We start from the raw sequence: 27,990 nt of genomic DNA, 5'->3' as shown, positions 1-27,990 counted from the left end.
TCAATGCTCAAAGGTTAATTCTGCAAATACGAAAGTGTTAGGCACTAGTCTCCATAAGGTCCCCTTGTTTTTAGGGATGCATTATTACCTTTTAACAGTGTTTTGTAATGAGTTATTTGTAAATGCTGTTGGAAATGGTCTAATTTCTTGATCCTATTATGTTCCTGGATATGAAAAATCCTATTGTAAGGTAATTAGAAGGATTCTCTTCTATTTAAATGTGTGTTCTCTAGACAGTGTCACTCTATACTCTACACACAAGAACCTTTGTTCCTTAATTAGAAAAAGGACTAGAGCTCATTAATTGTGGGTACAAAGTGATGTCTGCTCAAATGGAGAAGCAATAATACAGTTTAAATAATGATTGATCCTACATTTTAAGTCTAACACTATTTCATACTGATAGTGATAAATAAGCAACATATAATGCAGGTTGCGAAGCAATGTGTGAAGATTTTTATTGAAAAATCTCTTTTTGCAAGGATAAACCTGTGTCGGGCACAATAAATAAAGGATGGATGGTACATACACGGCGTCTGCCGTTTAGGAAAGTCAGCATTTGTCAACAGAGCACTGTAGCAGTAGCTGAGATATTGGAGTTCACTCCACCCCATACTTTAGAAAATGAAATAATTGTGAGAGCTGTGCAGTCAGAAGCAGTTTGGATCTTGGCCTTACAGAGCTATTATTGTGATGAAAAGAATATTTTAATTACTGCCCACAAAAAGGATGAGTTATAAATGTTTGAGTATTTTGCAGGGTGTTTTCTTTTGGACACAACTGTACTTTGTTCCCTGAATTTCACCATCTCCCTGCTGTCCCCTTGGGAGGAAAAAGATGAACTTGTGAAGTTCAACCCAAGACCCTTCACCAAAAGGCTCTGGTTTATGTGGTGGCTACAGAAACAGGGTGGGCTGAGATGTGCACTGCAGGGTGAGCTCCCAGCAATGGCCCTTCCCAGAAATCAGGAGTGTGTTGTGCTGAGCTTGGCAGTCCTGCTGCCAAGGTGGGATGCCAGGATGGTGCCCGTCTTTGGAGTTCGGGTCTTGTCAGCTGAGGCTGGGCTGGGCAGGGCAAATCATTGAGGATGATGTCCCCAGCCTGCAGCTCCATCCCCTCCACCAACCCAGCAGTGCCCCTTCCTCTCCTTGCCCTGCCTTGCGTCAAAGACTTAAGAAAGAGAAAGCCTGTCTAATTTTTCTAACCCTAATGAAAACATGCATTAACAAGGCAAAGCTTTCCCATATGAAGAACAGGAAAGTTGGAAGATGAGGCTTGATTTCCTGCTGTATTTCACAAATCAAAATGGTTAATGCTAGACCAGGGTGTATATTTCACTCAAAGCATATTGGCATGGAAAGAACCCCAAGAAACGTGGGGTTTCTTGGCATCCTTCTCTGCTATATTCGTCTTGGTGGGAAAGAAAAATAGTTTTTAAAAGATAAAAAACCTGTTCTTCAATTGACTATGCAAAAATCTTATTGCAGTATTTATTCCAAACCTGCACACATAATGTTCAGTGAAGGAGAAAACAGCAAAAAACAGTTGTTGATGGACTTAGGCGAGAACTGGATTAAATAAGCATTAGTCTACTGAAGCTGATTACAGGAATATGAAAATGCAGTATCTTAATGGTACATATTTTCATGTGGCAGCTCAGTTGCCTTTCATTTTGCAGCTAATATGTCTATTCTTATGAGTCATTTACTTCTTTAATTACCTTTTGCAGGCAAGGCACCATGGTATATTAATGTGAATGATTTTTACTGCCAGTTTATCATACAATGCCCCAGAAGTTGAAAGGCGTAATTGACTTGGAAGAGCAGCTCATGAAGGAAACAATATTTAGTTGACAGTTTTCCTTGTACTCTCTGTTGACGTTTATGAGTTTACACTATGCTAAAGGAGTAATAAACACAATTTTCTTTCAATAACAGGAAAGAGTCGCTTTTAAAATACATTTGTGGAAAACAGATTTGTTCATTTCTCGAATAATATAAAATAATGCGTTTTCAGTGATGAGATGTATATAAGACTGTCAATTGAATTAAACCTCGGAAGGTGCCTTTATAACCTGCCTTAGAGCGTTAAAAGATATTAGGGTGCATATGAATCGAATCAGTTAGATGAATATTTAAATTATACACAGATTTGGATAAATCGTATTCAGATCTGCATGTTAGATTATTTGCTGGCCTTCTCTTGCCATGAAGGGTGAAAGTTTGAAGTAGGAATATGAGGGACAGAGGCTCTGTTTCTGTAGATGGAAGAACTCTCATCAGAAAGCTCCTGATAAACCCCGATTAGAGGATTATTGCAGAAACTTTCTATAACTTTCCTAGAGCCAGAGGCTTGAGGAAGGTTTAAAATCAGCTTTGCAATCCGTCAAAGTCCATTTTCTCCTGGAATGCTACTTTTATTGAAATGACCTTGTCAAATCGCAAATTCTTTTTCCCAGGCATCCCCAGGACCGTGTGCAGGTATGATTAATCATCCCATCCCGCTTTAATTAATTTAAAGGCGCCCGTGGCCGGCGCTGGAGGAGACGCTGGCTGGCGTGGGCAGCGCTTCCCCGCTCGGCTCGCAGGGAGTTAAACTTTTCACAGTTTTCCCGATTGTTTGCAGTTCAGCCCTCTGCAACATAATGAAAGTTTTCGAGCCATCTGTTGTTAAGCTGGCGGTGAGCAAGGCCAGTATATCCAAACAAAGTGCTGGCCTGCTGTAAACTGAACCTGTCAGTTTAGCATAGCTGCGCTGACCTCCCCGGGCGCGGGGCAGCGGGTACCAGGCACTGGCTGCCTGCTCAGCTTCCAGGGGAACTTCTTGGGGGGACCGTGTTTACTTTTTCCACTTAGCGTTCCTCCCACAGGCTTGGACTAGTTTATACTAAATCTTTAAATTGACTCTGTTCTATTTTTTTTTTCCCCCCTATTCTGAACTTTCTCCTTTTTTCTTAATCTTTTGGGCCGTGCAGGAAAAAGAATCTATTAAAACCCCACAGTGGCTGGAATTTGAGCTTTTAAGGAGGTGATGGGCGAGGGGGGGATAACACAGGACAACAACTTCTGTGATTCTGTAACTCTGTGTGCATGTGTGCCGGCTTGATTCTCTGTCAAAAGAAAAAGGCATGTTCCCAAGTATCCCAGCTTGCTTTCCAGCTCCTATTGTTCCCTTTGCTCTGTATTATTTAAGATCAGTTACTCATTTGCTTCAGAGGATTGGGAATAGCAGGCAAGGTAGAGCAGAGCAGCCAGCATCTATTGTCTTCCTGGGAGCCACAGTTTGCATCCAGAGTGGCTGGAGCAGCCTCCCCCCTGCTTCTGTTTGCTTCTGTTCAAGGGGTTGGTAGCTCCAGCAAAAAGTACTAGAGAATTTGAAACTTTTTTGAGTGTAATTGCAAAGATCAGACTGGAAATGCCCTTTTCTTGTAGAACTGCGTGGCAGGGAATTGCTGTCCTTTCTCATTTGTATGAAGTAGTGTTAGTTTGGCCTCATCTCCTCTGCCTCAGTGTGTTTGTGCTTTTTCCAGTCTTATATCTCAGATTACCTTCCCTTTTTCCTTCCTCCACAAATGTTATTTTAATTATTCCTTTTTGTCTGGGATACAACACCTATCATTTCTTAGCTGGTATTCACTCAATACAAGGTATTTTAACTGTTTTTTAGGATTGGCAACAAAACTTGAAGTTCCTGTGCCAGGAAAGTGACTATTTGCTATTACCTGCTTTCAGTGTTTATTTTTTGGACTAGACCTACAGTAAATACCTTTATGCTACCGTTGCTGCCAAATTCAGTCTTTGCTTTCTACACTTGTGCTGTACCTGCTCACTGGTCTTTGGCTAGTTTCAAGTGTGTTTTACTTACCTCATGATTCTTGGAAAGCAAACCTGATCGTCAGTGACCCCGAATGCTGCAGTTCTCAGTCAGGAGGAGTTTTGCCTGAGGAGGAGCTGCTGAATTTGTGCCGTGTGTGAAACCAAACTGTGCCTTTGCAAAAGTGCGTCATATCTTAACAGTGTGGTGCAAATGCTCTGGAAGCTCTGGAAAAGCAGTAAAAGCTCTAGAAAAGCAGTGAAAGTACTTGCCCTTTCCAGAAGACCCTTCCAAGGACTTGTGCCAGTGCCCACCAGAGGGTAGGAGTGCCCAGGGGATGAGGGGGAAGGAATATGACAGTGGTGAGAAACACTCAATTTTAAATTAAAATGACTGCACTTACGAGGAAACCCCATCCTGCTCTAATCTGTTTGTAAGGTGACTGACACATAAAGTGCTTTTTGTTTTAAGGTAGAGGGAAATGCATTCAGGATAGAGTTTCTGGTATAAATGTCAGGTGCAACGCAGTGCATGCTCACTCAAAAAGTCAAGCAGATAACCTTGGCATTTAGGGACATCACCTTGTATAAAACGAAATTGTATTTTGTTTTTAAAAAGGAGGACTACATTAAGAGGTCACCTATTAGCTGTGTTTTTGCTAGCTGTCTGAAACTCAGCTCTACTGTCTATTAAACTCAAACCACTATGTAAACATTCCTGTGTTGTTCCTGGTCTCTACAATGGCCAAGGGGATCAGGTTTCACCTGCCTGCACATCTTCAAGCAATTAAAGCAATTAGCTTGAAGCCATTTCACATTCAAGGTCTACTGTGACATTCAAGTCCAGCAGAAGTCTAGGGGAAAAGGAAAAAGAAGAGTATAAAAGGCCGCTGTGCAGCACATGCACACAAATAACCTGTGAGGGGGTTTTGGACTTTGCAACAACTTCCAAATGCGGTCAGGAGGCTTCACAGCAGGCAGGCAAAGTTGCTGCTGAGAAAGGGAAAAGATAAAGAAAAAACACCTAATGATCCTTTAAATTATACCCAAGTTTTGCACTGGGAAGGGAGGGGGACGAGAGAGAAATAGCAACATGATTTGGAACGATATTTGTGTGAAATAATACGGCGTTGGCATTATTTACTGATATTTCTCCTGGCATGGACATCGTATTTTTCTTCTCATTTAGGTGGGGATTTATATTTGGTGTTTACATTGTAAAACTACACTCACTCTGGCTAATGTATCCCTTACAATGACATTCAGCTCAGAGTTTAGTGATTCCAGCAGTAAGTCTTGAAAGCTGCTATTTTTTAAAAGGTTGGAGCAGATTAGTGGTGACCTTAAAAGATTAAACTAGTACAGTTTAAAGATAAATAATCAGCCTTTAGCACATTAGATAGCTACATAAGCATGACAGAAGGTGACTTTCTTACAACAGTTTCAGAATCCAGGCAGCATTTTTACATTTGAAATTTGACTAAGGCAGGGAACAGTGGTTTGCAGAAAGCAAGACATAAACTGATTGCACTACTTCAAATTGGTTAATACAGTTTTAAATCCACAGTTTTCCTGTTGGTTTTATTATTGAGAAGAGGCTAATTTTAAAAGCTATGCCTGCTGCAAAAGAAGATCTTGCTTTGCCGTCCCGGAGGGTGTTCTTAATCAGAAATAACCGCAGGCTAAATTATAATGTGGAATCCTGCTGCCCTTTAACCTAACACTGCTGCTCGTTCAGTGTTTGTTAACAAATAGCTCTAAGTACAAAATTGTTTGAGAATTACTTTTTCATTATATTTGCTGACTTCAATTAGAATAAGAAGCTTATTTGGGGAAGAAAAATTAAAAATGTATGGGTTTCTAGAGAAAGTTTCAGCAATTGTTTCCCGGCAAGTGTCACCTTCGGAACATAACTGTGGACTCTGTGGCACATGTAATTCAATTTAAATAAAATTATCTTCTGAATGAATATTTCTGCACCGGTGGCAGAGGCAGAGCTCAGGAGCATCCCATTGTAAAGATGAACAAGCTAAAATGGTGGCAGGGGCTCAGGCCAGGGCTGCTTTTGCACCTTGCAGGGGGATGTAATTCCTAAGGAAAAGGCACCAATTCCCCATCTCTGTAGTGTTGGGGAGGGCTGAGCTAGAGATGCGAGTGGCACAATGTCCTATTTTTATTTCACTTTGAATAACACGTAATTGAAACGTACAGTTGGCAAATTAATTGGTGAGTTGAAGGTAAGAACTGCTGAGTTAGTAGAGACAGCACCAGCCCTGTTCTTTTTTTCCCCTTAAGTTTACATGCTGGAGCGGAAACGCCGCGGTGCTCAGAAAGGAGGTGATGCCTCTGTAAAGCAGATCTTTCCAATTTTATTTTTTTCCTAGCTTAGTCTTCTGTTTCTATGATCTGCCTTTTGAACTGTTTTTGTGGCTGATCAGTTCCACCTAATATGTCTCTTGATTTCTGCTATTGTAATACTCAGACGACATGCTGTTCTCTTCATTTTTATAAGCTTTAGATGCTCCTGCCTGTCATACTCTGGCGGTTTATCTTCAGCGTCTGGATTTGCTTTCAGACTTGCATGTCTATCAAGCTGCTGTTGCTTTGAATGTGAGATCAAAAGAAGATGAATTCCAGTAAAAAATTTCCTTGTATGAAGAAAAGATTGGGGGCCTATGTAAACATCCCACTGACAGCTCCCAATGAGTTATTTTAGCAGAGCATTAGCACCCAGAATGACAGACAGTCCAAGACTACATGCTAAATAACAAATCAGTCCCTTCAGTGGCAGCAGCACGTTGCCACAACAGCAATACATTTTCTAAAGGAATCCTGTTCCTCTTTTTTATTGAATATGGCTGTTCGACTGCTCATCTCTTCACGAGCTGCCTTTGAGTGCCAGCCCCAGTTTACTTTTTCTTGACAATATCTGTGTCATGTCACCAATATGACAGCAGACAGGGCTTTGATAATTGGGTGGGGAGACGGTTAGTTAGTCATCTCCAGTTAAATAGGTAGTTTGTTTTAGGGAGGGGAAGGAGACAGCGAAGGAGGGGTGGCATCTGCCGGAATGCTGAAGTTACACTTTCGGAGATGCTGAATGCAAGTCCCTGCACCCAAGACAAGCTGTGTTTTTTGGGCGGTTGTTTATATTTCAGTTCACACAGAGAAAACAGCTCTGCAGCCCGGCCAGCCTCCCGAGCCGGTTTCCAGAGCAAGTCACAGCACTGTCGAGGGTAGGAACGTCAAGCTTGGCTGGACTTCCGTGCAAATCCGAATTTGCCTAGATACAGAAGCGAGGTGTGCTTCTGCCTGCTGTTTGGTCTATTTGGGGACATAATTAGTTCTGCCTGTTTCTGCTCACAGACAGGGGGGTTTAATAGTGTAGAGTCACTAGGTTTTTGTGCCGGGTGTAGTGCTAAGCCCAACTTTGAGATTACCTGTGAGCTCCAGCTGATCTCACCACTTCGCAAGGGAAGAATTAGGGAAGGAATGCTTTGCGGTTTCTTTGTCATTTAGTAAAAGCAGAGGTTGCTACTGTGGAGGCAGAGCCCGGTGGCTGCCGCGAAGGGCAGTGCTCCAGCGTCTCCCTCCAGCCTGTGCTCCGGCTGCACAGCACTTCCTGTTTATTCAAACATCTTTTTACCATTCTTCAGCCCCCGCTTCACAGAAACAGCCAGAAACATCTCCAGCGCGAAGACGGAAATCTAAAGGCAGACAGTAAGAGCTCACTCTGTTAAACTCTTCATTTTCTCTGTGAGTGCTCAGAGGAAAGGAGCGTGCAGGCAGGGCTGAACTTTTAACGCGCTGCCTTGCGCAGGCAGCTTGGAGCATAGGAAGGGGGAATTGCTTTGGTTTGATGCAAAAGCAGCCAGGTCAGGTTGTTTATGGCAGTGTTGACAAGTGTGGGGTTTTTGTCATGGATTTGGAGGACTGTGGCAAGGGCCAAGTCCTCTTTTGGGGTGCCTGTCACCTTGGGTGCTGCCCCTCTGGCGTGGGAGCAGCCGTGTGCCACCATCCCTGCTGCTTGCCGGGTGCTGCAGCTTCTCTTTGCACAACTGCCAAAAATACCGAAACAGCAACCCCCTCCAAGAAAAGGAAACGTTGCTGCTGCTCTGGGCAGCAAAAGTGGCGCAAACCCACCAAATGGCTTTTTTGTTTTCCACAAATTGTTTGCGTCGTGGCTCTGGCACCGCATGCGAACCAGCCTTGCTAATATTTGTACCAATTTCATGCTAATAAAAATCAGGCTGCTGAGACAAGCATGGCTATTATCTCATTCATATGACTATTGTTTAGACCTGTGGTACTACAAAAGGAAAGGGAAAGCGTGCTCACGCCGGGTAATGGTTGTTAACTTCTCACGTGAGGGATTTTCTCTGCAGTTTTTCAGTATTAATGATTGTTGTATGAATGGTCTTCAGGGGTTGTTGGAAGATAGTGTAGATCCTCTAGGTAATCCATGTCACAACACGGATGCTGGATTTTTTCCCCCTCTGTTCAAGTGACTTAAAAAACTGCTTGATATTTCTCCCCTCCCGAAAAAGTCCACTGAAATAGCAGGTAACTTTTTTTTTTGGCAAGCATTCGTGGTGTTCATATAGTGTGAAACATAAGAGAAAATGGAAAATATGCTGCCTGCCCTATGGAGAAAACCCATCCTCCTTGAGGCTTTTCCTGCCTCTCCAAGATCCAAATACACTTTAAAATTTTAAACTGTAAACCCCCATCTTCCTAGAAAAGAGAGCGAGAGAGAGAGAAATCAAGCTGTGTGTTCAGCCAAACCGCAAGTACAACAAACATATTTTGAAAATATATTGCTAGTCTGGCTTTTTATGTTCAGAAGTTGTTCTACTTTGCAGAAAAAAAAATGGTGTTTGCAACTGCCTTAAGGACAATTTGTTTAACAGTAGGAGTAATTTCATGGGGAAAATGGAAAGAGTGACTGAAGTTATTTACTCAGATGTTAGTGTAGGTGTGGGGCAGAAAACTCTCTGTGGGAACAGTGGGCTGCTTTTCTTGGTATCTTAGTCTATTTGATGACCATCAAATTTCCCAGCTCACTGGTTTTGTTTTTTCTGGATGGCATGTTTGATTATTTATCAGAAGGGAAAGGGAGTAGCTGAAGCAAATAAACATGTGACCAAGCTGTGTTTTGTTTTCCACTCAGAAGGCCATGCCCTTTAACAGATATACAGAAAATAATAAACGTATTGTTTTATGATAAAAGGAAATTATGTGTATCATTTTCTTTAGCAAGGCCATTAACCCCTTGTGTTCGGTGGTCTCCGCCTTCTGGCAGCTTGTTGGGCTTGCAGCTGGGAATTAAAGGCACTTAAACCCCCCTCTTGCCTGGAACGTTTCCATGGATTACTGCTCCAGCCTTTTGGATTTGCTGGATTTATTGCATAGTCATACAGCCCTGGTCGTCTCCCCAGCCCTACTTGGGGTGTGACTGACTAAATGAGAGACGCTTTGAATTTTCAGAAGGGTGCTGATTTCCAAAGAAAACCTTGGCGAGAGATGCTGGGATCTTCCAGCCACCAGTGCTGGTGTCTGTGCAGCGTGAGGGGTTGCAGCTGTGTTTGGTCCGTTACGGACAGTGTCAATTTATGGGATTCTCTTTTAAATGCCAGGTGTCTAGCATGTAGCATGTAGTATTTCCTTTGTAATACCAGCTTTGGACAATGTTCATTATCTTCCCTGAAAAAAAAAGAACAACAAAAAACCAACACCCTATAAACTAAATCACTGTCAGGAAGTAAAATACAGGTTTGCTTCATCTCCGGGAAGCATGTTGCATGCTTTAGCTGCTTTTATGGGATTAAAAGAAACAAGTTAAGACTGTCATGCACATGAAAGGAAACCAAGATGTGGTTTGCTTCACATTGTGCAGGTAGGTATAAATTTAATAGACTGACTTGCTTTCAAAATCTCTCTTTGTCTGCCCGAGTCGCATGTCAGTTCCAGCGCGCTGACGAGCTCCGCGGTCCGTGATAGCGCCTGACTGCCGCTGCCCCACGGGTGCTGGATCTGCAGCAGGGTCCTCCTCCTCCTCCTCAGGGATGTGGGTTTCCTCTGAGGAACGGCTTCGCATCGGGAAAGGGAAAATTTGCCTGACATCTTGAAGTTGTGTTCAAGTCTGTGTGTCGCTGGTGGGTCTGGGCAGGAGGAGGTGGATGCTTCACCTTCTGGCTCCCTGGAGAACCCAAGTGGATGGCAGGGGCTGGAGCTGGGCATTTGGGTTTGAGGGAGGAAGAAATGGCAGTCGAAATAGCAGAGAGAGGAAGGGCTGGCAAAATAAGGACCTGAAACTTAAGTGTGATGTAAAGAAGAAAGAGGAAATGAGCAGCTTGGGGCCAGGTGACATGGCCGGGGGCTGGCCTGGGGAACATGGCTGTTCCCCCTTGCCCAGAAGCTCCCTGAGGGTTGAGGAGACTCAGGGTGGGCTGAGGAATGGACTTTGGGATCAGAGGTGCAGGATTGAGGTACCTGGAAAGGCCAAGGAGCAGGAGCAGTCACATCCTGTTGGACAGGGGATCTCTTCAGCCCTGGCTGACGTCCTTGGGCAGAAGCCCATGAAGGACCTGTCCATGGGGGAAAATGTCCTCCCAGACTTCAGCAATTAAAGGTTGGTCCGTGCCCTGAAGCATAAACATTTGTACCTTGATTTCTATTTTTATCTTTCTAAAGGTAGCTGTAAATGCTCTCATGACTACCTCTGCAAGTGTCTGATGTTTTCTTTGCATCCTCCCCATGCTCTTGGCCCTGGTGATATCTTGTGATAGTAAGTTCCAGAGAGTAATTATGACTTGTATATTAAGAAAGAAAAAAAAAATCCTTTTATCTGCTTTCTCTTTTTTTTTTTTTTTTTTTTTGGTGGCTGTTGCTTCCTGACTTCATTCAATGTCCCCTTTCTCTTGCATTTATGAGAAATGGCAAAAGCACCAGATGTACCCTCTCAGGCCAAGTCACAACTTGTGTACTTGTTATCATCTCCTCTCTTACTCATCTCTCACTAAACTAAACACTCCCACCCTTATCAATCTTGCCTCGTATCTGCTGAGCCCTCTAATCATTTTTGTCGCCTCCATCTCAACCCTGCCTATTTTTGCTTTACCAGAATCTGTTAAAATTAAGCTTTTTACAAGCAGTTCTAAATTAGGTTGTGCCATAGAAGTGCAGAGATGTGATTTGCAGCTTTAGTTTTCCATGTTTTGGGCTGTCCCAATGTTTTGTTTCCTTAATTCACCCAGCAGCAATGAGTGTCTGATGGAGCGTGGTGAGATGTCCACAGTCAGGGGCTGTATTTCATGGGCCTCTGAGTACAAGTTTGTCATGCAGTGTTTTGGAAAACAAGCTTAAAATATGTTCCCTGTTTTGTTGACCACACAGGGAAGCGCGCAAGCAGCTGTATGCAATATACTATTTATGTTGTAGCAACAAAAAGGCCCTCTTCCTTCTGCCCCCCCCCAGCACCTTGTCCCTCTTCTCTTCTGTGTTAAAAAATATGAGAACTTCCCGTGCTTTTGACATCCAAGAAAAACGCTGCTCAGCAGTGAATACTCCTCCAAATATTCAAAGGTCTGGTTCACTTTTGCATAAACACAGTAGTTCAGAATCTGATCTCGAGCCTACAGAAATGAGCTGGAAATCCCATAAGATTTTTTTTTCATCACTCAGGAACAGTTCCGTTCTGGTTCAGTTTGAACAGGGAGCCAAGATTTGTATCCTTTCTCATTTTACCAGGATGTGTTGGCCCATCCCTCCTTTCTTGCTGGTACAGACCGCTACATGCTGTGAGTCTTGGCATGCCAAAATAAAGAGAACCATTTTTAATGTTTGGGAACTTTTTGCCAGATACTTTTTAAGTGGCTTTGATGAGTCCTGACTGTGACTCTTTAAAAGAAGGGACAGAAGGTGTTTTTGCGGTGTAACCGCCTGAGGATTTAATCTGTGCCTCAAAAAAGGGATTTTTGTAGCCATTTTCTCTGTTATTGCTGCTTCAGGGTTTGCAGGTTCCTGGTGGTGGCTGAGGCTGATCTCTCACCTTAGTGTCCCTTGCTGCCCGCCCCCTTCATCCCTGTAGTGTCTCCAAGCATTAAAGAAAATACATCAGCCACCTTTTCCCTGACATTGGTGGAGTTCATGAATACATTACAAAATGGAAATTGGTTTTTTGGAGGCAGACTCTTGTCTTCCCCCTGTGTGATGCTGGGTCCTCACAGGCAGGGACCTTGCCAGCCATGGGATGGGCTGTGGGATGGCAGGGCAGGGGCATGGAGTCCGCTCGTCCTGCCACTGGCAGGAGTAACCTCAGTGCCCACAGGACAAACTGCAGCAGAGCTGGGACACAGGCAGCTCCACCCTGTGGGTTTGGAAGAAAGGGTTTCTGTTTCCAGTGCCTTTTTCTGGAGGGAATCTCCTTAACTGGTAGCCAGGATCTATTCCAGAGGAAAGAAACTAAGCCTGCTGGAAGAAAAATAGAGACTCATCTTCTTTCCTTATGACTGAACTATTCTAGGAGATGCTTCAGCATGAGGCACAGTGCCAGGTCCCTTGCTCCAAGTGTGCCCCTGTCACATCAGGGACAGGATGTGAGCCAGGGTTTGTACATGTGGACCTCAGGTCCCTTCTCTTTTTCCAGCATAGGAATCACACATTAGTCATTTGTCCAGACCAGTCTGCTGTGATCTTCATGGCCAGCTGACCATTTTATTGAGTGAAGGATTGCTGTTGAAGCTCCCCTCCGTGACGAGCTGGCTGGTAGCCCTTGGCTGGACCCAGCCTTGCAGATCGGCTGCAGCCAAGTGAGGCGCTGGGTACAGACAACCAGCAGCATCTCCCCAGGCTCAGGGCATCCCTCTGGTCCACCAGGGTGGGTGGAAAAGGATTATTTAATGAAACAAGGAAGCAGAGGATGAGATGGGGATGGGGATTGTTTGAATCCAAGGTGGTTGAGAAGGCTGGGCAGCAGGAATGCTTCACCAGGTTATGTTGCATCTTAGCTGTGGCTCATAGCAGAGCCCCATGTCCTGCCTGTAGCTATCCTCAGACTTCCCTTCTGCGCTGCCAAGAGCAGCGTTAGGGCTCTTGGCTGCATCATTCTGTGTGTGGCACAGGGTCAGGGAGGTGGCAATGGGGAAAGGAGCACATAGCAGTTCATTTCCCAGTTCTGGAGGAAGATGGAAGAGCTGGGCACGAATGTCAGAAGGGAATAAGTGCTGCAAGAACATCTGCTTCTCTTTTTTGCATCTTCTACATTTTATTCCTCCTCTTCATTTTGGTTCCTTTCCTATTCTCTAGTTGGTTCATCTCACCTCCCCCTGTTCTGTTCCTCCCAGAGGAACAGCACTACCCACTGCTGTCGCTTTGCACTATTTTTTATTTTTTTCCCTTTGCATACTGCTCCTCTCCTCGCTGGTTTCCACACGTTGTGCGGCTCCTGAGCCTGCCGGAGGAGAACTGCAGCAGGGCTCCCCTCCAATGTGTCTGCCTCCTACCACTGCTCCTCTACATCTGCTGCTCCAGGAGAAGAGAGTGTCGCAGGAGAGGAGGTAGAGGAGGCAGGAGTGGGAGAGACATGAAGCATCTCTGAAGCTCGGGTGCATCCGGGCTTCCGAGCTTGAGAGCTGCATCTTGCCGCTCTGCTGGGAGCAGCTGTGGAGTGGAGCGGGGTGTGAGGACAGATGGGAGCTGAGAAAGAAGAGAGATTCCTGGCTGAGTCTAAATTCCCCCTCGTCCCACCCAGGAGAAACAAAGGTACTTGCCTTGTGAGGCTGAAGGGAAGCAAGAAGCCCTTTTGGGAGGTGGGCCATGCTGTGCTGGGAGAGGTGCCTGGAGCTGCTGACAGGAGATTCCTCAGGGCCTGAAGGCGGCATGAAATTTGGGGAGAAATAGACAATGGGAGAGCTGCATGCCTGCTGCTGCAAAGCTCTGCTTTGCCCAAACCTCAGTGGGGAAGGTGAGGGGCAGTGGTAGCTTGTGAGGGTATGGCTATCAAAGGTCAACACACAAGGTCTGGGACCAGTGTAGTGTGATGTTTGCTCCAAGAGCAGATTTTGCCCTTAAACTTTATCCCTTCTCTTTTCTCTCTGCCTGCTTGTTTTGTTCTACTTTGCTGTTTAATGACCATAACTGAAATTATGGGCAGAATATGATGTTGGCTGGCAACTAATTTTCCAGATTTATTGCTTGGATGCCTCCAATGGCTGCAGGACCACCTCTGATTTCAGGGAACTCTTCCTTCTTCCGTTCTCAAGTTGTTTTCCTGATAAGCAGCTTTGTCCACCTGGAAAGGCCCAGAATCCTTAGGAATCTGTAAAAACACATGGGATTTTGTTATGTGCTCTCCTTGCAAATTCTTAGTGCATGTTTATCCGGATATTTTGGAGGCAGCCCGTTCATTACTGACCACCTGCCCTGGGATTGGCAATTTAACAGGACACCCCTTTCTTTTGCATCCTCATGGATGCTACTCGTCTCCCCACCCTCCAGTGTACATTCGTTTCCATACATCCTAAAGTTCCCTGGATTGATCTTTCCAAGACTGATAAAACTCAGGTTCAGAAACAAGCTTCCCCTGGCGTTAGAGCCAGGCCTGTTATAGCTGTAGGTCATCATATTTCATTAATAACTGATTGATATTAATAACGGTTGGAGCAGATGGGAAGGGAGGATCTGGAGCACTTTTTCTTCAGTAGGAATAGGATGATGGAAAAAAAGTTGGAGAGTTGCTGCCTTGTACTGGCTGCGGTGGTGGAACAAGTTAGCAAGAGGCTCCATGCGACTGGATCCTGTTACTGTTTTCCTTATGTACTGACACTGTAAGCAAGTATATGGCATTTAAGCAGCATTTCTATTTTTAAAGTTCTACCCTCTTTTTCCAGTGTATTTCCCTTCCCCAGCCCCGTTCCTGAATCAGGAGTTTCTGGCCACATGGAGTGAGAGGCAGGGCTGAGTTTTTACCCTTCGTCAGAGCTTGCCCAAAGAGGATGGTGAAAGTGAAAGGTCAAGGTGCTTGCATGGAAATGTTGAATTACAACAGTAACTGGGGTGATAGCAGTGCCCAGTGTTCTGGGCAAACAACAGCTGGGCAAACAAGTCACGTTCTGTCTGTCTTGCAATAAAATTGTCTTGGTCATCTCAAATGTGTACTTTTTTTTCCCCCTCCTGGTGCCTAAGTGGTTGGGAAATAATAAATGGTTGCCACTTCCCTAAGCACAGGGAGAGGGCTTTTCAGTGGGGCTTCCCACTTACGCTGTGAATGAAACAGGCTTGATTCATCTCACAGTTAATGTACTGTTAACATTTTTCCTGGGTTAGGTGTCACCCAGTGTTGACTCTCAAATACCATTCCAAGTTTGTGCAATGTCTCTCAAGCTCTGTATTTCAGTTGCCTTTTTACTGGTCTCTGTTTTACACCAGAAAATCTCCTTATGTCTGGGTGATTTCCTAATGGATAAGAAAACACCTTGGGGATTTAATTTACTGTATCTTGCATTTAGGCATAGCATGACTTGGTTGGTAGGCAGCCTTTTCCTGATGTTGTCCTTCCAAATCCATGTTTATAGTGACCCAAACCCATGGAAGATTCATTTTCAGGGGTGTACTTTCCTTTCTCTTTTTCCCCAGTAAGTGGGAGGATTTCCCCTTTGTGTTTTGGTGCAGAGAGGAGGATGGTTACTGCTGCTCTGTGATTCACTGCTGGAGGCCAGGATTGGTGTCTGCGTCTCTGGGTGTCCCAAGAAGCTCTGTCCAGGCTTCCAGGCTTTTTGAGCAGTGCAGATAACGTGGCTGCTGGTAAACACAGAGCCAGGTATTTGAAGCACGTCTGTGGTTTTGGGGGCTCTTGGCATCTCCACCTGCCCATCCATGAAGGAACGTGCTGTTGTCTGGACGTACAAACACGAGCTGGTTTTTCACGGCCCCTGGCGATTGTTCACTTGCAAGCACGTGGTGGAGATTTAGGATGTAACTATGGCAGTGGGGAGGAATGTGTGAAAAGAGCCTGGAGATGTCAGAGCACCTGCTTGTGAGGAGAGGGCCACGTTAGCAGAGCTGTTGGCTAGCAGTAAACAGTCGTGGCACCCTTGTTTCAGGACTTGGCAGCAGCAGGAGTTGAACCGAATCCAGCTTTACTCTCTACTGCCTGTTCAGTAAGTTGAGGACAAGGCAGATGATTAAGGAAATGTGGGGAAACTGCTACAGAAGCTTTTGGAAAGATAAGAGACTTTGGTCTCCATGTCTGACAGTCTGGCACTTCTCACTAGCATTGAATTCACATGCAAATCAAAGGCAACATCTACTCCCACAGGAAGCTTTATTAATGTACAGGCCTGCTTGCGAATCTCCGTGCTGATGAAGGTTGTGGGACTGACTTCACTCAAATTAATTTCCCTGTCTATCCTCGCCTGAGCACTGTGCAGCACCAGCAGCCTCAGCAGGGCTCCCACGCCGGCATCCAGGGATGAGCTCCGTGCAGGAGTAGCACTGCCTGGAACCAGGGAAGGGGGCAGAGGTGTGATGCTTCTTGGCTTGGGTTGTACAGGTGTCCGCAGGGCTTGAACTGACATCAGCAAAGTAATTCCATGAAGGCAAACCCTGAATGGGCTTGAAGTATTTTGTGTGTGAGAGGAAGGAGGGTCAGTGTATCCCGAGCCAGCATCTTTCTTGTACGTGTCCTGTCATGTGTGAGGAGTATGGATGAGGCTTGGAAGTGGCAAGGACAGGACTGAGGTAGAAGGAAGGAAGGGCTGAGCAGGGAGAAGTAGAAAGGCAGAGGGACGTGGGATCGCTGAGTTCACTGTACCACCAAGGACATGGTAGTTCCTTGACGCAGATGCTCAGTAAGAAGCACATCTGAGCTATACAACCTTCCACATCTTAAACCCAAGCTCATCTGATGCTCAGCTTTTATTGCTGTCAATTATTTGTAAGTGAAAAAGTGAAATCTTGAGAGGAGAAATGGGAAATGCCATTTGAAGCTGCAATCCCTGGAATGTCAGCGTGTTGCCATCTCAATTGTATCTACCTTGCTTTTTCCCTTTGATGTTCTTGTCCATCCTTGCTGCTTGTGTCCCTGATGCTCCCTCTAGCCCAATTTTATTCTTTCTAATCTTTTCCTTTCCTGCCCTGCTCCAGTCTCTCTGCTGGTCCTTCCCTCTTGCCAACTCTGGTCCCACCAGGTTTGCACCAGCACAGGTGACACCTAGACGTGGAATGGGGTGGTGTAGATGTCACCTTGAGTGGAGACCCTCAGGGGGATGTGGGTGCTGTGCAGCTGGACTGGAGCAGGGACAGAGCTCTGCCAATGCCAGCCTGTCCCCACAGCCAGAGACCATCATTGCTGTGGGGTCAGTCATGGTAAGGGTTTATGGTGGCAGTGGCCACCCTGCCGAGCTGTATGGATCTTTGTGGCCAGCTCGAGTAGAGAGCAGGCATTTCTTGCATGGCTACTTGTTCTGGGAATCTTCAAAAATTTCTGGCAGCCAGTTTAATTGTGCAACCTCTCAGCTGCCAGAACGGATAGAATATGATCATATCACATGAAATGCATGCAGGGTCTGCTATAGCAACTGTATTTCAAAGAGACAACACATATGGTGACTGGTTCTTTTTGGAATAATATCTATAAGTTGATGATGTTTTATTCAAAAAGGCTGTAGCTTGAAAGGTTAGGGATGTTCTGATTGTTTAGTGTATGATTAAAGAAAGGCTTCTGTGGTTTTTTTGGCCTATTGAATCTAATTACTGGGAACTAAAATGATCATTTGATTGCACATTTACCTGGAATTATTCTTCTGCAGAGCCAGTCTTAATAATATATAATAATATGTTGCGCTAGTACTGTATAGAGCTTCTTGTCTGAGCAACTCAGAGTGCTTTACAAGTATTCATTAATTAAATAAGCCATACAACACTCCTGTTAAATAAGTGAGTATTTGTTGCCTATCCCCTTAAGTCTTGTAGGTTTTATTTCTGCTGCCTCTGCCCGCCCTTGAAGATGCTTTAACAGCTAAATAAGTTAATTCAATAAAAATAAGGTATTTTTAAACTGTTCTTAGTGCTTTCTGCATAAAGCTTTCTTTTGTTGCATTGAATTCTTTGGTAGGCTGTAGGGTTTCCTGGTTTTGATGGTGCACCATCGAGGGGGTGGTGGCTGTGTCTGTGTGAGCCCAGATCCATGCCCAGCAGCTCCCTGCACCCATTGCAGGGACATGGACCAATTCAGAGATGTTATGGGTGCCCTAAGCTCTGACCAGCTTGAAATGCAAAATCTAATTTTACCTGCACCGTGCCAAGCTCTGCTGGAAATCACTTCCACCCTTAGAGAGTTTTTCTGATCCAGTGGAGACTTGTTATTAAATTGGAAAGGAGGGCTTATTGCCAAACGTTGTAAGGTCTCTCCTGCCCACTTGCCCTGGTCAGCAGTGGTGGTTCTTCAGTCTGCTGAGTTGACCAATGTCTCTCCAAAAGCAAAAAGATGGGTTTAGGCAATTAAAATAACAAGGTTTTACTGGGTGGGGGAGTTGGGTTCGAGTTTGCAGACCTTGATATCAAACCTTTCGCAGCAGTTCTGCACTGAGATTAAACACTGCAACTTGAAGGAGCAAGTGAAACCTGAAGCATATCTGACTTCTTAATTAAATAGGTATTAATTAAATCACTCAGAGAACATACACAGTAGGAGTGGGGAAGGCTTTTTCCCTCCTTCCATGTAGGCATCTTGCAAAGGGACTATTTTTCTTGTTTTACATTAATGAAGTCTTCAGCCTTCCCACTTTTCCACCTACACATGTACTGAACGTCTCCAAGGAGACCAAGGAGGCCCGGGTCCGGTGCTGGTGAATCCTCTGGGAGCAGCAGGCTGGGGTCTCGCCAGCAGAGCCTCAGCTGTGCCACAGTCTGTCTTGCAGGGATCATCCTTGCTGTCCCCTGGCTGGGGAACCAGGAGGGAGCCAGGACAGGGACTTGCTCCTCATCTTTTCCACTTTTATCTCCTCTTGCTTTCTTTTCCCCACCTGATGGAGAAATTGAGCCTTGCAGAGCAGCAGGCTCCAGTGTTGAGGGACTCTTCTCCTCTGCTTGGGATGACATTTTGCAGTAATATTCCCACATCCTGCTTGCTCATGCTTTCAGGGTCATATGCCTTGCCCCTCCACTGTCACACTGTCCCTTTACTGCTGTGCCCCCTCAAAGTGAGTCCCCACAGCTGGTCCATTATGAGCTGACAGTGATTTTCATGGAATCATAGAATATCCTGAGCTGGAAGGGACCTACAAGGATCATCAAAGTCTAGGTCCTGGATTTTGGTGAGGTGAAATGCTGTCCCTGCTTGTCTTTGCATTCTCTCCATCTCCTTGCAGCTTTCTCAGTGTGAGCATGGCTCTGCCCGCTGCTGCCTCTCCTCTTTCTCCCAGCATGGCCTTCCAGAAGCTTCCCTGATGTTCTCTGGTGCTCAGGGGAGCGGACAGTGATATACGACTGCCCTCTTCTGTAAACCCAGCCTGATCTGCTGGACAGGAGGCATCTGAAAACAAAGGAGCCTGCCCATTAGTGAGGAGGGCTGTGAGCTGCTTCAGGGGGACAGCAACCACCCCATGGAGCTCACCACCAGGATTCCTGCAGTTACTTGAGGCTCCCACTCAGCTGCTGCTCTTTTTCTCCTTAGTCAAAATGGGAAATCAGTGGTGGGATATCACCCCATTGCATTCTAGGTGTTATTTCTGTGGAAGCCACTGCTTTCCTCAGTGGAGGTGCATCAGGAGTGGAGTGGTACCCCATGACCAGGGACTGCCTTGCCCTATGCTGATTGTGTAGCTCCCCATGCCCTCTTGACCCTGAACTCAATTCTCCAACCTCTTTCTCCCTACAGGCTCTCCAGGTGGCACGACAGCTTCTCCTGCAACAGCAGCAGCAGCAGCAACAGCAGCAGCAGCAGCAGCAACAAGTTAGTGGATTAAAGTCTCCGAAGAGGAATGACAAACAGCCAGCCCTTCAGGTAAGGGGAGCCTGTGAGCCTTTGTGAGGGTCTGGGGCTTGTAAAAGCTGAATAAATGCATCTTCCATGAAGACACTGGGATGGAACCTTCAGGAGCTTCCTCCCTGTGTCCACAGAGTGGCTGTGGCTGGTGTAAGCTGCAGCAGGATTGATGCTGGGTGCTCTTGAAAGTCCCACCTACGGCATATTTACAAATCGTGAGCGTGTACTTTTATTAGCGTTTGGTAGGGTTGGATCATGACAAAATGGAATAGCTTTTGTTACTGTGTCAGTGTGCATAGGAGATTTGCATTAACATTTCTGTTTGATTGCTGTTCCATTTGTAGTCTGTGTTCACTCAAACCGTTGATTTTCTGTGTCAAGGATATTGGGAAATACTAGGATATCATATCATCGGTGTGTTTTTCCCCCTTTTATTGTCTGCTGATTTATGGACATCTTCAGAAATAAAATCTAAATATTAGAGGGCTTTGTGCTGTTATGAATTCAGAGAGCTAAAACCAATACAGCATTCCCAAACAGAAGATGTATGCACACATATGGGGCTTTGGAGTACATTCTGCTAGTCTTGTGGGATAAATCACGGGGAGTTAAAGACAAGAAAGACCTATTAGGTCATGTATCACAGTTCCTTTTTTTTTCCTTTTTTCTCTTTTTTTTTATTGCTATTCTAGTGCTAGAAATCCCAAGTGATGGTGGGACTGCTATTATTTTCCTTCAGATAATTTTCCATAACAAAGCACATGCTCAGGAACTTTCCACTTTAATTCCATCCTCTTGCTCCAAGTAATACTGCTTGTATAAATACTGAGTCAGTCCCTTGCCTTGCCTCGTGTTCACACTCTTCAAACATCTGAGATACTAACATGTACTTGCCAGTTTTGGCAAATTATATGTATCTAGTTCTTTATGTATTTCATAAACTAGCACTTCCAGACCCTTGACCACTTTGCTGGTTTGCAGCTGGTTATTGCTTTTATTACCACTCTCTGCAATTGTAGCATGTCAGTGGATTTTTGATAATAAGGTCCTGAATGCAGCAGTTCAGCTGCAGTTGCACAAAGCCCTTTAGCTGGGACATTTATCTTATCTCGCTCTTCTATATCTGATGCTTCAGCCTCTGTAGCCCCAAATTCTTTCCGGATTTTTTTTCCCTCTTGTTGTCATAGCACGTTGTCAAACTCATGTCTGTTTTGCTCTTTCTACTTTTTTTTTTTTTTAGTTTGATATACTATCACCATGAGCTCCCTGACAGCATTGCTGCTTCTCTTGCCTTTTATATGTGCTTCAGATTATTTTCCTGCAAAAATACGGATGCTAGGCTCTTTAAATATGTAGTAGAATATGGAAGGTAAAGCCAACATCGCTAGAGGCCTTGACAGTAAAGTGAGAGGGCCTGATTCTGTAGTTCTTACCCAAAAAAAGCTGATGGAGACTTGAAGGGGAGTTTTGCCTGAGTGAGGAATAGATGTTAACTGCAGCCCTTGGCCCAGCATGGACAACATTGAGCTTTGGTGTAGTGATTTCATCTTCAAAGCATTTTGCAAATACTAATCTCCAAAACATCCCCAGAAGGAAAGTCTGATAAGTAAGTAGCATTATCCCAGTTCTGGACTGGGAAACTGAAGGATGTGGGTTAAGCAACTCACTTAGGATCACAGAGGGAATTGGGTTTAGAGGTAGGATTAAGATTCATGAGTTCCTGGCTCCCACCCCTGTGCTCCGGCTGCTGGACAACACCTCGTGCTTTACAGCCGGGCTATTATTCTTTTGGAAAGTATGAAGCATTTTGTCATTGGGCAAATATACGTTTTATTGGCAGCGTCAAGAGCCATAATCCAAAGCGTTACATTAATGCTTTCAAAAATATTTTATTTGGTAAATCCATAGCTGATCCATATGCCTTTTAATAGACTCTTCCACTGGGGACATTTTTAATGAGAGATTGTGCTGGCTAGGTCCAGTGTCAGGTACTAAAAGAAGTGCTTTGTTGTGCAGATGTCTTAAGAATAGCTCCAGAGGATGAAATATGACTGTGTTGACCTTTCAGCTGTGAGCTTATTTGTCAGGATTCAAATAAGTTGAAAGGATCAAACCAAACAGTTTCCGTAGTCAGACTGGGAATTGTGTTGCAGAGGTCAACAGTGAAGGCCACATCGTGGATTCCATAACATAGCCAATTGTTGGTACGTATTAAAGTACTGGAGCAGCTCCTGCAGTCAGAGACACAATTAAAATTCTAATTTATTAATGTATACAGAGAGCTGGCCCAGCCTGTCACTCACTGATTCAAATGACTGCCCAGTCTTTTTTTTTTTTTTTCCCCTTCTCACTCCTGGTGCTTTTGCGGTCTGAAATATACTGGAAGTCCTCTTGGATGTAACACCCCCAAGTGCATCCCTGTAATGAAAATCTGTTACTGAAAGGAAATGATGCTTCTGGGGCTAGAATTTTTCAGTAAAATTGCACCCACACAAGCACCCACACCCCCTCAAGTCAGATGGGGCCGTGCTGATGAGGTGATACCTATTGCTGACAGTACATAGAATAAATACCAAGGGTGGGGGAAATGTGCCTGTTTTTCATAAGTTTGTTTAAATAATGAGCAAGTTATCTTTGGGCTTCACTTACAAAGATAGATGTCTCATTCAATAGCCACAGCAGTTAGCAGTCACCTTGTTTTTTTTGGTGACAAACAGGCTTCATGTATAACAAGAGCACCATAGGCATCGCTCATCCCTGCTGTGCTTGGTGAGGGCACTGGTGAGCAGCGCCCAGCACGAGTGCTGGGGAGCTTTGCATGGAACAGGGAGGGATGCTGTCTTCTTGGTCTGCTGCTTCTCCCACTGAAATGCTCCATGGCCTGCCTGTCCCAGGAGGAGGGGCCACTACTGGGGCTGGAAATGCACCCTCTAAACCCCACCACCACAAACAGATGCAGGTTAATCTGGTGTATACTGTGTAGCTAATCTGTTAGCACCTCATGGATAATTTCCTCTATTCCTTCTTTATTCCCTGATTAAATAGCCAAGGTACTTAAATATATCCCAGGATCCTGTGGCCATGCTGGGACATGGTGTCTTCAGTAGTGTTTAAATGATGCAGGGCTCCTGCAATCCTGTTTGGGTTCTCTTGATCTTGGCAACTCTACCTGAAGATCTGCTTTTAACAGATCGTGAGATACTCAGTATGTAAGAACTTGGATGCAGGACTGGAGATGTGCTCTGCTGATAGCTGAAAAACCCCAAATCTCCAAATACACGATGACTCACATTTTGAGCCTATCACACACTGCCGTGGTTTAGATCTGGCAGTGACCTCCGGTTTCGCAGCCTGATGACACAAACAAAAGAAAATTGAAAGTTAAGAAATGGATTTAATAATCAGCAGTTGGGGAAAGAACATAAAAAATACCAGTCCCACAAAAATTACTGGAAGTGAAGAAAAGACTGAAGGCTGTTTGATAATATATTTGCCACAGACATTGGATTTCCTTGAATCTGTGAAACAAATAATTTAACAGACCAGGTATGCTTAGGATTTTGAAAATGTGCACATTTTTCCTGGCCAAGATAAATATATCTGTATTAATAGATGTATTGATTAAAATTTGCAGCTTTAATTGCCGATGCTCTTACCGATTATTCATTTTGGTTCTTCAAGCATTTTAGTTGCTGGCAAGAGCACACAGATTGGAAACAAATCAAGAGACACATTTTTCTCCCAAGAAAGTAAAAGTGCATGTGTGTTTTGGCAATACTAAAAATACAATTTTTTTAAAAGACGTAAATGTTGTGTATTGCATTGAGCTGGAAGTTGGATACTGGACTGAAAACAAATTTAGGATGTCCAAATCAGTATCTTGCAATTCAGACCCATCACTTGACTTTTTTTTAATGTGATTCAATGAGATTTCTTGTCTGATCATTAACCTGCCTGTGTTTGGAGAAAAGAAATAATGAAATTACTGGGATGGAAACTTTTGTTTTTGCTTGGCAAAACAAAAAAATAAATCTTCCCTTTAAGTCACAGCCAAGAAAAGAATTTGGGTTTGGTTTAAATGCTCAGGGTGAGACTGGGGGAGGCTGAGAGGACAGAGCTGTCCTCGCCTTTGCATACCGCTGCTTTTTAAAGCAGCCTTTTGGCTGGGCTTTTGTAGAATTTAATTTGCATGCTGTATTATCTTAATATATCTTTCCAGTATCTTGAGAAATAGAAGAGGGCAAGAGGAAAAAAATCACTGTAGCTTGATGTTGGGGGCAATTATTATTGTTTTTATGAAATTAGAAATCGTTAGTTTGACAATGTAATAAACACCAAGAGGTGAAGGGCAGGGTATGCTCCGTTTCACTTGGAGCACACAAGTCTCAGTTATGTTGTCTCAGGTTTTACACCCAGGGAACCTTTTTTACATAGTGGTAAATTTAACAACTGGTGCAGAAATTGTCTCAGCAGATGATTTGGCAGAAGAAGTAATTTTTTATTCTATTTGTATGAGTATCTCTCTGTTTCACTCTTCAATACAGAAATTGATCAGAATCTGGCCTCAGTCAAGCCAGTGGAAATTTTGGCACCAGCTCTGCTTAGGTCAAGATTTTGCTTCTGCAGGGTTTGAAGTTTGCCTATGAAAATTTCCCTTGAATTTTTCATTATTTGTTTCTGATTTTGGAAATTAAGCAAAGTTGAGTTTTGCTGGTTTCTACCAAAGAACCCCTTAGTTCTTATTTATTTTTTATCCCTAAGCCCAATTATAAATGTTAGTCAGTTCTTGGAATGTGTCTGTGAAATGCAGACATCATCCACCCCACAAACAGAACAAAATCTGAGTCAGATCCTCAAAATTACATGATCAGCTTGAAAATTTTGATACTAAGGGTTTTTTTTTCATGGGCCTTTTTTGCTTCCTTTTAATATTTTTTTAAAGCATGTACTATTCAGTTTTGCTAGACTGAGCAGAAAGGTGACAAATGTGTTTGTTCTTAAAAGAAGCCTGTGATTATCCTGTAATATCATTATTCAAAAAAATGAAGCTTCTAGGAAAATGCCAGTATATTTGGAGAGCTGGCAGTGTGAGGTACTGTCAGCAAACATGATTATTCCCATTTTATAGCCATGTAAACCCTGACAGGGGGATATTAAGTGACTCTCCCAAGGTTGGAGAGCTGCAGGCCCTCAGTGGTGTTGAGGTGTGCAGCTCTGCTGGGATATTTGGGAGTTTGGCATCTGAATTTTGGAAAGAAGTCAGTCCTGAGGGGCAAAGTAGAAGCCAGGATCCCTCATTTTCAGCCCTGTATCTTGTTAGAGCACCCAAGTATCATTTTCTTGCAGGTTTTCTGCTTTGACATTAAGCATTTACAGAACAGGTTTGTAAAAACTGTGATTTGTGCCCAGGTAGGGAGTGGGGATGTGGGGCGGGCAGTACCAGAGCCTGAACGTTCCTTACCCACCTCAGGGAAGGGGAAAACAAATGAAACCTTCCTGACTGGTCAGAAATGTGTAAATTGCTGACAAAATGACACATGTAATTAAGAGTGCTCCTGCCATTTTACCTTGTGGTTTACACCTACAGTGTTGAAAAAAGAGAGTGACTCCCACCTCGCTAATTACCATTATCACTGAAATGGTAGGGTTTGAGTCATTAGTTCCATGTGCATTTAATTAGAGGAAGGCTGAAATTGGATTTAACTTATTACTTTTTCATGGATCACTTTCTTGTCATCACTTCAAATTGGATTGCAGCCCCAGGTAACTAATTATGAGCGCCACAGGATCAAGAGTGAAAAAAAGGTAATTAGGAATAACACTGTTGGACCCTTGCTGGTAGTCCACTTGTGCTTGGGAAGAAATGAGAGCGGTATTTTGTAGTATTACAGATTAGGGAGTTAAAGGTATGTGCTGCTGCCAGGAATGATGGGAGACTGCCCCCTCCTATAGCGGTTTATATGATGTACAGCTGGGTTGAAGATGTTGTAGCGACATGGTTCCACAATCAGCTCCTTAATGCCGAGATTAAACTTGTAAAAGCAACAGATCGGGCTGTAGGCATGAGGCATCTCAGCAGCCGGGGAGCCAGGGCTCCGTCCGCGTGCGGTCGCACGGCGCTGCCCAGCGCTCCGAGTACAGCGATTGATAACAAATTAATGAACACATTAATGATCCGAAAAGATCGTTCGCATCCGACAGGGAGATATATCAGTCAGGAGGACAGCAGCGAGCCGGGTGATGTGGGGATGTCAGGGACTGAGCCTGCGTTGCTGCCGTGATAAAATCATGAAATCAGGACCTCGCTTCTCTTTTGTTTGCTGGAGAGGTTTCTTTTTATTTTGCTTTTTGTGGGCAAGGCTCGCTTGGTTGGATTGTCCCTCTTTCTTCTTTTTTATTTTTGATCTTGGAGATATGATTGCCAAGTTCTGCTTTCTTCAGAAAATACTTTAAAACAAATTGTTTTATTTCCATGTGCAGAACAGAGTTCAGAACTGCAAGTAATCAATTTTATTGACACAGTCTGGAAAAAAATGTTGATGAGAGTTCAAGGATGTGAAAGGATTGAAATTTCAAAGTACCTAACACTGAGTGTAGGAAAATTTCAGAAGTAGTTTCATTAAGCAAAGAAATCTATTGTGTGTGAGGATCTGTAAGAGGAAAATCTGCTCTAGGACCTAATGATATTACAAGGAGGTTACAGCAGCTGATTTTTGCCTTTAGAAGAGGAAAAGTTTCCTAATTTCTCCTAATAGTGAATCACAGTTCAAAGGCTAGCACAATTTCCTTAAGTTGTTTAAAATGGCTTTTAATGCTCTGTTAATGTAGGCAAATATTTGTGACTCAGTGTTGGGTAAGTGCCGCTTGCTCATTATTTCCTGATGCAAAGCAAAGGGTAGGAAATTCTGTGAACACCATGCAGAGATGCTGAAGAGACTTAAGAGTAACAAAATTCAGTTACGGAAATTAAGTCTTTCTCATTTACTTGACATTACAAAATAAATCTTGAGATTAAAAGGTATTACCTTTAATACAGAAAAAGAGAATCTCCTTTAATACATCTCAAATTGATTTACAATTTTTATACATAATATTCATCTGCGGTTGAAAAGGGGGCAACCTAAGGTCGAGTGATGTAGTGTTTCCATTTTTCCATATGAGTCTTACTGTGTGTGATAAAAGCAAACTCCTTTATTTTGTCAGTCTGCAGGAATTTCTGATGAAGTGCAGGGGTCACTTTTCTGTCAATTTGAGTAGGCAGCATTTTTGAACTACTGTTTTTTTCCCCCCTCCTACAAAGTGTGGCCCCGATCTGGCACACGCATGCACACACACACACACACACACTTAGAGTGCTGCAATCTGCAACTTATTAGTGCGCAGTGCTGGAGCCTGTCCAGTGGTTAGAAAATTTCCTGAAGCCTGGAATAACAGCAGTGGGTGCAAGTGCCATCGAACAGAAGTGACAATGAGGGGCAGTCCGGCCCGCCTGGCGCGATGCCCGGGCTGGAAAACCAGCTGAGATAGTCAAACGCGGGAAGATTGACGCGGTGCATCTGGGAAATGCTCAAAAAGTTGGGTTCTTGAAAAAATTACCTTCTGTGATCGTAAGACATCATCTGTTTTCCTACAGAGATTGTTTATAACAGGGTTTTCAAGCACTTGTCAAATAACCAGGAGTGAAGGAAACAGGCTAAAAATCTCTTACCGTTCAGATGAGTCCTGGTGTAGTTGGAAAAAAACAAACTCCCGTCACAGAGATCCACAGCTTCCCAAGGCAGAGGGAGCCTGGGAGAAGGAGAAAAGGAAACTCTTAGTCAAAATCAACCCAGCAATCATGGGCTGTGGATTGGGGAAGGTCGTTCTGCCAGGCTGATGGGTGCACTGCTGGCACGGTGAAGTGAAGTCATACCTAGAAACTGTTTTGTGTGGCGCTTAGCTTTTGTTACTGAGCTGTGATATCATGGGCAAAATATTATAAACATAGCATGGCTATAGCTTGCTTGTGTAACAAAAGATCAGGAACTTTTATTAAGTTTGTTTTCCTTGTCATATTGTAAAAATTTATTATGTGTACTGTGTATATTAGAAACAGATTTGGGTAATTCTGTCTAAATGAAGTCATCCCAGCTATTTCCAGACTGTCTGTTTTTGGTTGTGAATAATTTTCATACATCAAATGGTTGTCATATT

The 27,990-nt window shown here is 44.0% G+C and overlaps 1 protein-coding gene across 15 annotated transcripts in view; it reads left to right on the top strand.

The window, feature by feature from the left end:
- Positions 1–27,990, top strand: part of FOXP1 (forkhead box P1) — a 380,068-nt gene that overhangs the window by 248,959 nt on the left and 103,119 nt on the right. For 13 of the 15 annotated variants that reach the window (XM_039733877.1, XM_039733876.1, XM_039733865.1 and 10 more), the window contains one exon: positions 19,690–19,815. In XM_039733877.1, coding sequence (XP_039589811.1) covers positions 19,690–19,815 — 126 coding nt within the window. Of the gene's footprint in view, positions 1–7,426; positions 7,533–13,229; positions 13,575–19,689; positions 19,816–27,990 lie in introns of those variants that run through there. The other 2 variants (XM_039733880.1, XM_039733879.1) reach the window with 2 other exon arrangements.

This window comes from Passer montanus, unplaced genomic scaffold (genome assembly GCF_014805655.1).
Source record: "Passer montanus isolate IOZ18808 unplaced genomic scaffold, ASM1480565v1 scaffold9, whole genome shotgun sequence".
Classification (NCBI taxonomy): Eukaryota; Metazoa; Chordata; class Aves; order Passeriformes; family Passeridae; genus Passer; species Passer montanus.
This window is presented reverse-complemented; position numbering and strand designations above follow the sequence as displayed.